Source organism: Pogonomyrmex barbatus, unplaced genomic scaffold (genome assembly GCF_055798465.1).
Source record: "Pogonomyrmex barbatus isolate J1 unplaced genomic scaffold, ASM5579846v1 scaffold21, whole genome shotgun sequence".
Lineage (NCBI taxonomy): Eukaryota > Metazoa > Arthropoda > Insecta > Hymenoptera > Formicidae > Pogonomyrmex > Pogonomyrmex barbatus.
Window position 1 is genome coordinate 2,646,353 of NW_028297118.1, and position 11,408 is coordinate 2,657,760.

At 26.0% G+C, this 11,408-nt stretch overlaps 1 protein-coding gene and 1 long non-coding RNA gene across 3 annotated transcripts; one reads left to right on the forward strand and one right to left on the reverse strand.

Moving 5' to 3' along the window:
• Nucleotides 1-6,190: 6,190 nt before the first annotated feature.
• On the reverse strand, nucleotides 6,191-10,581 carry LOC105427616 (cdc42 homolog). 2 transcript variants are annotated; one of them, XM_011639460.3, is made up of 6 exons: nucleotides 10,192-10,346; nucleotides 10,004-10,123; nucleotides 7,681-7,880; nucleotides 6,957-7,066; nucleotides 6,698-6,895; nucleotides 6,191-6,530 (listed from the first exon to the last, which is right to left on the reverse strand). In XM_011639460.3, the coding sequence occupies exons 3-6, from the start codon at nucleotides 7,856-7,858 to the stop codon at nucleotides 6,441-6,443; spliced, it is 576 nt and encodes a 191-aa protein (XP_011637762.1). In that variant the 5' UTR covers nucleotides 7,859-7,880; nucleotides 10,004-10,123; nucleotides 10,192-10,346; the 3' UTR covers nucleotides 6,191-6,440. The 2 variants fall into 2 exon arrangements, with proteins under 2 accessions (XP_011637762.1, XP_011637745.1); XM_011639443.3 differs by lacking the exons at nucleotides 10,004-10,123; nucleotides 10,192-10,346 and adding an exon at nucleotides 10,439-10,581.
• Nucleotides 10,284-10,737, forward strand: LOC148936500 (uncharacterized). The gene is made up of 2 exons (XR_016139467.1): nucleotides 10,284-10,408; nucleotides 10,546-10,737. It is a non-coding gene; the product is annotated as an uncharacterized LOC148936500 (long non-coding RNA).
• The last annotated feature ends 671 nt before the right edge of the window (nucleotides 10,738-11,408 follow it).

An 11,408-nucleotide genomic window follows, 5' to 3' on the forward strand; every position in this document is an offset into this window, starting at 1 on the left:
CGAGAGAGAGAGAGAGAGAGAGAGAGAGAGAGAAAAAAGAGAGCTGCTACTGCTGCTGCTGCTAATGGCATCACTCGTGTTTCACACTCCGCAAATTTCCCTCGCAATCGTCCTTTATGTACCGCGAGTCTTTTATATTCGTGAGCGCCAAACGGAGCAACAATCCGAATGGATATAATGTCATTTTCGTCGGGAAGGTTTTTCCTGTAACAATTTATTTTTATTGAAGAATTTGAGAATTTTTCAAATGAGAAATGCCAAATATTTTGCCTCGAACTTAGTGAGAATAGTGTGTTACACTTATTTTTATACTTTTTATATTTACAATGAACAAATTTGAAAACTTAAAGCGGTAGAACTTGGATGAGAATTATTTAAATAAATAAGTAGAAGTGCTTTAATAGAAATGTAATTAAGAAATAATGCAACAAAATCTCAATTTTTTAAAATAAGTACTTTAAGTGTTCAAGACTTTTATAAAGTTTTATTGTGATGCAGAGATTGAGTATTCTGTAAATAAATATTTAATTTTATCACCTGTTTTGTTTTCACTTTTAATCAAAATTTAATTTTTGTTTATAGAATAATTTATGCAACTAATTTATGCATGGCAATAAAACTTTACATAAATCTTGAGTATACGTAAGTAATCACCTTGAATATACTTAAAGTACTTGTATAAAAGAATTGAGATCTTTATCATTATTTTTTAATTTATCATTATTTTTATTAAAACATCTCTACTGTGTATTTAAATATTTATAATTTTTGGTCCAGATTTTAAATCGCCACAAAAAATTTATTATTATTATTATTATTATTTTTAAATCTATAATAATCTATAATTCATAAATAAAAATAAAAATAATACATTCAAAAGAGTTAAAAATATTTTGATACTATACATTTTCGAGATCAAAATATTCTTCCATCATATCTTTCTTTTCTAACCGAATATTATTTGTCCTAAAATTTAATGGGCCATTTAAAATATATTTATAAATCAAATTCAATTATCCCAATGAGCAGAATGTCTAAAATCGACATAACGCATAAGACTTAACTCTAAGATATCTTTAAGAATTTTTTAGGAAACATCTTTAAGATATAAAAAACTCTGAAAGATATCTTGAAGATATCTTGGGAATCGATTTTAGATATTCTATTCACCGGGCATTGAAATTGATGATTCAGTTCAAAAATTTTTTAGATATTGTTTTCTTTATCTCTTAAACGCAATAGTACTTTTGTATTTCTACAGGTGCTGTTTTAAACATTATCTTGTTGTCTCTGCGTGATAAGTGAAGTTTATAGCAGAATTTGTATCACGTTTTAAAGCGATTCTATTTCAGTGTCACGATTATCCCTTTGCCCTAGTTACTTTGGCTAACCCTGTACGTATAATTATTCCATCGCGTCATTATTTATAAACTACACGTGCACAAGGTCTGTGAAGTTCTGTAAAAGATCTATTCCCAGCCTGGATACATTTTTCTACGTTCATTCTTTTCTTTTCAAGTACATTCCATTGTATGTGAGTAATCCCTTATGTTTTTACTGTTTATAACTCCGTAATTGTCAATAGCGGAATACGGAGTTACATAATGATTCTCGCTCGCAGCACAGTTATTATTGCAGGGAACATTTCCTGTAATAATTATTATCTAAAGAGGAACATTTCTATACTTCGTTTTTCTCGAAAAACGTTTTTGCCAAATTTTTACATGCATAACCGTCGTTGACTTCAACAATTTCATCGTATCTCTCACTCGCAAAAAAAAAAAAAAAAAAAAAAAACGACGAAATACCATTTTCTCGTTTTTCACCGGACAAATAGGAGAAACGGTTATAACAATTGTTCGAATAAATTGCAGAATATCCGTGTCAGCTTGTGAATTCCACATAAAAGATCCAGTACGCACGCTCCAATTAACTCAGTTTACGTACCGCGGTCACTTCAATTGGATTATATCATTCGGGGCAGAGAAAAAAAATATTATACTTGTATGTGCGGCATACACTGATACCCGTAGGATATATGAGACTATAATGGGTTACAGGATCATCTGAATTCAATCGAATTGAACTTGCGTGTCTGATAATAATATAAAAAGTGAATATCGCTATAACTGATTTGTACCACGGAAAATAAAAACCAGATTATAAAAATTATAATAATACAGTTACATTATTATAGATTTTGTCTCATTAATTAGAATGTTGACATAATGGAACGCACTTACATAAGAATGAAAGAAATATACATTGAAACTCTACACTGTATTGATTACAATTGCGACATAGAAAGAATTCAGATTCATTTTAAAAACCATTTATTTAAAAAAAAAAATCACATTTATGATTCTTATATTTAAATTTTGAGATATTAAATAAGTAGAAACCTTTTTTCAACTTTCTTCGTAGTAACAACAGATATATAGTCATCTTAAACTAGCAAATTACTTTTATACGACTGTGTCAAATATTTTGTGCTCAATTTTTATTTTTGTTATTCTGGAACCCAAATATCACGTGTAAATAATGTACATAAAAAAAAAAACATTTCAATTATGAATAGAAATATATATTTTTTTAAATAATACATATATACATACAAAACGCATGCCTTATACATAGTACTTTTGTAAAAATTTTGAAATTTATATATAGAATGATCTTAGATGATAATTAATAAGATTTCTAAGATCATTTGAAGACAAAAATGGTAATACCAGAATGTGTCGAGGCTATAATAATTTTAAATTAAAAATGATGATGAAAAATAAACAATTAAATTGTCTGAAATTTGCACGCCCAGGCATGACACAATGTGCAGTAGTAAAAATGTGAGATATAATTGAAATTAAAAGATGCAAATATGAGTCTCGCGCGATGAGAGGTGCGCTAATGTTAATACAATGATTTTAAATTAATATAAATATAAATATATTTGCAAAAAGCCATTTCTGCTTAATTTTAAGCCTTCAGTTTATAGTCAATGATGTAGAAAACAAACGTCAAATTTGAAATATCGATGATAAAAAGAGTATTCATGATCCTTACCAGCACCAGTTGATTTTCAGACAACAGTCTCTCGAACAAAATTCAAAATTGAAACATAAAATCTTAAAGGCATCTTTAATGCGTCGCATGTTCCGATTTTAGACTTTGTATTGTTTTGTATTGTTGGGTTTCTCGAGCAAGTAATACTAGACTACTGGTAGAAGCCATAGATAATGCTAGAACGATGACATTGAAACATAAGAATTGATTGGTAGAAAGATAATAAATATAATGTTCACCTGTGTGGATCAGCAGTTAATAAAAAAGAAAGTAATAATAATAAAAAATTAGATATATAAAATCAGTTGGATACACAATAATAAAACAAAATATTGCTTAAGCATCGACTTAATAAATGTCTATATTATTAAATTTGAAGTAAAAATAAAGAATAAATAATAGAGCAAGACGGGATTATGTCATCAGTTTCAACTTTTAAGGCAATATGAAACTTTGCAGGAAAATAATATATATATGTATACATAACTTAATTTTTAATATTACATTATATTTTAGGAGGAGGAGAGTTTTCGGTATATCATTATATTTTAGTTCGTTTTATCGCTTGTAAATTTTATCATATCGAAAAATATTTCATATTACTTCATTTACAATAAAAAAAGACCTTATTATAAATGATATATTATAATTGATATTTTAAGCTTTAAAATTATTAAAAGAAATATAAAATTTTCTATAGTGTCTAATATTATATATTAAAATCCAAGTTTAATCGTATTACTTTGATTAATTTAATTTGTTTTATTATAAAGTATGATATACATTTTATCATAAAATAAATTTAATAAAATAATATATTTGTATATCTCATAAATTATTTTACTAACATATTACAGTGTAACTTAAAGAGATGATAATAATAATAATAACTAAAAATAAAATAAAATTCTCAAATTAAATACTGAATATTCTACTTTTACATATTAGCCAATAATTATATTTTTTTTTTTTATAAATCACATAATGAGCATTCTCCAATATAATCAATGTAGAAGCTATAGATTTATATGGAAATAAATGAAACAGATTATTATAAAGGTACTTGATATACTTGTATAACTAAATTATATAAGACTAAATGAGTATAAAACTATTATTGCAATACAGAAATACATAAACTAATCAAACATATTAACATAATTATTTCCTTTACTAATAATATATGGCCACTAAGAAAGTTTTACAAATCATATAATAGAATCTAATTATATATAAAGACACGCACTCGTATGCTATTTCTAGATTTTACAATAATATAAAATAATTTCTTTCCTCCTGTTACATTTTATAAATCATATTGATGATGTATGTTATACCATAATTTTCATTTATTACTCGCCAATTACAAGGCAAAATTTATTGAATTGATGAATTAAATCTATTAATTAAATCTGATAATATTGATGGATATTTTTATAATTTGCATACATATGTATTATAAGATATATGAATATACAAGACATCTTAACTTAATTATCAAACTTGAATTTTTATAAAATTAATAAGGAAACATTATAATTCAAGCTCTTCAATTTAAATGAACTTTTGTAGATATGTAAAATGATTCAATATATGAATAATTGTACGTATTATGACGTCTCCTTCATTATTTTCAAAAAATATACTTTAAAAACATAAACAAAAACTTTTATGTGTGTGTGTGTGTGTGTGTGTGTGTGTGTGTGTGTGTGTGTGTGTGTGTGTGCTTTTATTTATGTCTTTAGCCTTGTATGTATGTGTGTGTAAATCTAGAGCTTACATTGATTATATTGGATAATGCCTATTATGTGATTCATTAAAAAAATATATATATATATATATATTCTTTATATTCTATTTTATATATATATATATATAAATATATATATATATATATATAAAATATATATATATATTTATATAACTTTTTAACATAAGAAAAATATTTTAATATAAAAAAAAATAAAAATTTCTGTTATTTTATTGTTCATAACTTATTATTAAACTTTAATTCTTAACATTTTTCTCTATCTCTTGTAATTTAAAAATTATGAAAGTGCCTTTTTAATTACGGTTAAATATCATATCTTTAAAGAGTGATAAGACATGAATAACATATCGTGTATGCATTAAATATATATATTAAATCATTCTACATACCTACAAAATTAATCTAAATTGAAGAGCTTTCATTTGGCATTTATTTAAATAAAATATAAAAATGTGATATTTATGACGTTATATAATTCCGAGAGGAATATTTTTATTAAAAAGAATTATCTCTAAGTACAGATGTCAAGGTTATATATATAAAGGTAACCATTAATCATTTTTTTAAAAGTGATCCTATATTTTTGGATGCATTCGATACAATCCTTCTTTCTTTTAAAGATTATTTAAGTTATACTTAAAAAATTGATTTAGAAAAATTAATTTAGAAATTATTATATATTCTATTCTATTTTTAATATACTATTTTGAAAAATTGATTCAATGAAAAATTGATTCAATTATCTTAATACTTTAATGTATAACAATGGAGTAAGTAAATTAATATAAAAAAAATATAATTGTTTTTTTAAAAATTGCAATATAATACCATATTTTTTAGAAGCAACTATGTATTTTGTTCTTTATTGATTTATTTCATTACTCTGTGCATTCTCTTGAGAGAAATTTAAATATATCGATTAAAACGAGATTTGTATATGTGCGTGTATGTGTATACACATACAAAACACAAATTAAATATATAGAATAAGAATGTATCTAAAAAGATATAAAAAATTGAGTAGTATTGCAAAAAGCTTTAGTTCTATGCAATATATATGTCAGAAAATACAGAAATAATTAATAATATTGCATTTTTGCATATACATGGATGTTATATCATAATCGACATGAAATCATATAAAACATAAAATTTTTTTTTGTTTATGAAACAATTTCTATGGAACAAATTATTTTATTTCTTTAAAGACAAGTTTTATATGGACATTATAATATATTCTTAAATTCTCTGGAATCTCTTGTTAACATTCTGTGTAAGACAATCGATACATTTGATTGCTATAATGTAAACACAGAAATGCACAGAATAACATAAGATATGTTGATGTAACATTCATTATACAAGGCAAAGATATAATTTAATATAATTACAATTTTATATAATTACAAAATTTACATAATGCCAATGTAGATCAAGAGTGTTTTGTATTCACGTATATGCCACCAATGTTATAAAATACTTATTATATACCTTAGAATTTAACAATCGTTACTGTAAAACTTTTTGCATGCAGTGTATATAAGAAAACTTACAGTCTTTGTTATGGTATAGAACTAACAGTTTTATAAAAAAAGTCATATACCTTCTACAAAATAGTACACCTTCTTCTTCTAACAGGTTCTGGAGGCTCTAAAGCTGCTAATATTGCTTCATCAAAAACATTTTTAAGCCCTTTCTGAAATAGCAATAAACATATTTTTATAGCAAAAAATTAGGTAATTAAGAATTAATCCCCATATGAACATAGATGTCATTGTACAATATAATTTTTAAAATTTATATGACAGAAAGTTTCGTTGTTCAGTATTAAATTAAAAAAAAAAAAATAAATTACTATTATACCTGTGTAAGAGCGCTACATTCAACATATTTTACAGCTTTTAATTCCTTAGCAAGCTTTTCCCCTTGTTCACTAGAAATAGCTTTTTGCTTATTCTTTGCTAGTTTTTCAATTGTGGCTGCATCATCTCGTAAATCGATTTGCGTTCCAACCAATAAAAATGGCGTCTTCTGACAGTGGTGTGTTATTTCTGGTACCCACTGTTAATATATTAAAATATTAAAGATAGAACACTTGATATAACGATTAATTTGATCATACCTTTTCTTTAACATTTTCAAACGACGATGGTGATACAACTGAGAAGCATACAAGAAATACATCAGTTTGTGGATAACTTAATGGACGCAAACGATCATAGTCTTCTTGACCTAAAAATATCCAAAAATTTGAGTAAACAACTGCCAATATTTATCTTATAAAAAATATATTATTATACATTAAATATATAGTGTTTCATGATCCATAGATCATTTTTTGTAGACAGGTAGAATGAGTTGAATAAAAAAAATTTTTATTATTTTGTAATTTGCTCAATAATCAATAAGAAAATAATTAAAAAAAAAAATTAAATCCACAAATGAGCATATATCCATATGATAAGATAGCCCAACATTAAATGCATTTATAGTTGCTAGGAGCAAGATGTTCGTTCTAGGAGCAAGATGTTCTTTCTCTGGAAGTGCATTCTATAAGTTGTGATAAGCAGCAGTAACCATGATAGTATGTAACACTTGAGTTGTCTCTTTTCGTTATGTGCTTACTTTTGCAATGCATACTTATTAAAATTTTTATTAATTTTCATTAATATTTTGAAAATTGCAAAATGATAAAAGATTTTTCCACTTAATTTAGTTTAATCTGTTCTATTTGCTGACAAGAGATAACTTGCGAATTATAACATCCTATATATTGTATTACATAAAACAATTTAATATTATTGTATTACGATTATATACATGTATATACTAATGATAATATTTACCAGCAGTATCAAATAATCCTAATGTATATGGTTCACCGCCAATCATGACGGTGACTGCATAATTGTCAAATACTGTCGGAACATATTCTGATGGAAATTTATTCGTAGTATAAGAGATTAATAAACAAGTTTTACCAACTGCTCCATCTCCAACTACTACACATTTTATTGTCTGCATTTTGAGCTCAGCCAAACGTTCTCTATAAAAAATAAAAATAGGAAATTATATTTTATTTTTCTGGAGAATGTAATTAGTGATGATTATTTAATCATTTATAACAACAATTCTTAATTAAAGACAATAAAAATATAATTAATTTCATAATGAAAATAAATTTCTTGATTACATTTTTCCTTTTTTCACCAAAAGTATATAATTTATAGACTTTGTATCCTTTATATTAAATTATTATTATAAATTATTATTAACTAACAACTAATATAATAAATAGTTATGTGTATGTGTATATATATATATATATATATTAAATATATTAAATATATAAATAATTAAATATTAATTAATTTTATATATATATATACATATGTATATACATATTAAACATAAACTAGATCACATAATTTATGAATTTATGAAATCATAAAAATAATTCGTTCGACAATTTATGCTCACACATAATTGTGATGTTATATCAAATATTTTGTTGATGTCAAAAATATTTTGACTATATAATAGTAACAGAAAGTTATTAAAATTGAAAAAGGACATATTTCTTATTTATATTATTTAGAATATCAAATAAATAAGATTGAATTATAAAGAAGTTATGTATAAATCAAATAACATAATTTTTAACATTTTTGTAAAAGAAATTATTGTTAATATTGGTAATAATTACATATTTTTTAATGAATGACAAAAACTTTTGATTTGGTGACCATTTTTTAAAACAACTGCAAAAACGTAATAATTTATAAGATCTTGAGTTACTACAAATATAGTTATTATTCAGATACAAAATAATTTAAACATAAGACATAAGACATAAATATAATGTATATCAAATTAATTTATGCAAAATATATGTACTGTATGTACTATTTAATTCTAGTATTAGATTTGGAGATGCAGTATGTGCATAGATTTGGAGTATTATTTTAGATTTTTTCCATAAAATAGCACATAGAAAAATATAAATAGCAAAGTATGTCCAACTGTGCACAATTCATGATTTAAGTCCTTTTGTAAAAAAATTACTCTGCTGATGGAGTATGTATAAATAATCAATAATAAATAATAATTCTGATGATGTACATATTATTCATATTATTCATATATTCATATTATTCATTAAATTTCATATGAGTAAACCTCTAATCATAAATAGTATAAATCACTTTAACAAAAATCAAGTCAATCAAATTGAACATTATTAAAAATTTAAGATTATTGTTTTAAAACTCTGAACTATATATCAGTCAACTTCTTTACTGCTTAAGTTTTGTTGTTTCTATTTTTCTGCCACCAGCCTAAGAATCAATGCAAATTTAAAAATTAAATAATTTTTAAATTGAGAAAATTGTGATGAGTTTTTATATAGATATTTATAGTAAATTCGGTTAAATACACTATACAGATTAATGCATACTAAAGATTGCTACATATAAAATATCTAAATGTAGTATATAATTTCTTTGATGACAAAATTATTTATAAATGCATATTTAATAGATGCATAGTTAATAAAAAATTCATTGTCAGTTATTATAATCATTTTGAAATGTTTTTATGTATGTTTTTATATTTCAATGGCTATGTTTAACAAAATAAGCAGTTAATAAATGATTAGTGATTATTGGTCTTTACTGTTAGATCCTTGCATTTAGATCAATTGCACTGATGAATTCCTTAATTGCTGTGCAACCATTGTGTTTGCTAAACACAATGAATAATTTCATATATGAGTGTTTAAAATACTAATCCAGAATAATATGAATGGTCAAATTTGCCATTAGAAAGAATAGAGCAATCCATAAAGTATTTCTCTCTTGCCAACGTTCTGATATGTGACATGAATTCTTCATAAATACTGCTCTTGATATCTACTTAGATAAATGTAAATATAGCAAATGGAATGTAAATGCAACTTAATATCTGATAATTAACATATTATTGTTTGAAAAAAAAAAAAATAAAGCAAGAAGTCACTTTTTTCAAATTGTGCGATTACATTCTCTGGTAATAAAGAGGATTATCAATGCCAGTAAAATCAAACAAATTTGGACGGAATAAACTTAATATGTATGTATGGTGAAGCAAAGTGCAATGACCGGCAGTGACAGACCATAATTGCGTGCAAACCTCTTTTTATGTATGAGAATAACTGGCGCAAGTTGCAGTTGCACTGATTGTAATTGACAAAGAATCGACGTGTGGCAAATTGGTTGTCTCACTAATTCGAGAATTCACTCGCATATCCGACTGTAAACAAATTGCGGATTAGCGTAATAATTTCAACGTTCTAGGTTCGGCTGATGTTAAATCTATACCGCGACAGACGCGAGGAGTAACCGGAAAGCTCCACGTGAGGTGGCACATTAGCACACTAGAGAATTATTGTTTTTGGAGTCGCCATTTTGATCATTATGTCAAAATACGTTTCTTCGCACGGTAAAAATATGTAGCCGCGAATATTATGTGATATACATGGAGTTGAATTCTTCAAGATATCCGTATGTTAAACGACAAGTACAACGCGTGTCGAAGGTATGTACAAGATTTAAATTAAACACTCACACGCAAAAACTGGGCGTCGACACTGGAGAACGCTTTACCGTCACGAAATCTGTAGTTTCGTTAGATAGACGTGGAATGGATAACGTAATATTTTTGGTCGGATTTAGAAACTATCTAACATGGTGTAAAGAAACGAGGTGTGCTCTTGCGCATGAAAGTAAGGATGGACCAATGAGGACGATGGAACAAGTAGCCGGCCATATTAATATATCAGTCAATCAGCGATTGGCATTTTTCTCGCGATATTCAAAATGTAGTATAAATAAGGAGAGGACAATTAATAAATTTATTTAATTGAGAACTACTATTGTGACTTTTATTATTAATAATTATTAAAGTTTCTATTATCAAATCACATGTCACGTAGTCACAGATTTGTTTATTTTACTATTATTTTTCAATATAAGGCAACTTGTTCCAACGCCATATCTACGCAGACCGGATCCAAATTGGATCTACCTGATGAGCACATCTTCTGTTTTTTATATAGAAACTATGGCTGCTTTTCATTTAGTGACACAAGTATTGTTCTATCTTTCTTGGCTTTCAATGATTAACAAGGACAAAATGATACTTGTGTCGATTTGTGTCACTAAATGGAAAGCACCCTATAGCAATTGCCAGTCCGAGTGTCCGAGATCCAATCGGACACATTGCTAATTGGTCGATTAAATAAAAAAAATTTTTGATAGGTGGTTCACTAGAAAATTCGTAGACATCGGCTGATGTGAGTGGTCCGGTTGAAAATGTGCGCATCTGAGGTGCTCTCGCCAGTCCATATCTATAAGGTCTATGATCATTCCGATCCGTGCTAAGTTCCAGTCTACAATGGGTGATTTAAGCCTTGAGCCATAAGAAATGGACGAATCATAGTCGAAGAATAGGAGAATAATCAACTATAATTGGTCAATTTCTTATGGTTTCAGGCTTAAATCACCTATTGTAGACCGAGATTAATGGGACTTCATCC

What these genes read in the sequence shown, in the direction of transcription:
- LOC105427616 (XM_011639443.3), bottom strand. Translation starts at nt 7,858, where the DNA reads ATGCAGACAATAAAATGTGTAGTAGTTGGAGATGGAGCAGTTGGTAAA. An exon ending in TTGAAAATGTTAAAGAAAAG is followed by an intron (nt 6,896 to 6,956) that starts GTATGATCAAAT and finishes ATATATTAACAG; the next exon opens with TGGGTACCAGAAATAACACA. An exon ending in AATGTAGCGCTCTTACACAG is followed by an intron (nt 6,531 to 6,697) that starts GTATAATAGTAA and finishes TTGCTATTTCAG; the next exon opens with AAAGGGCTTAAAAATGTTTT.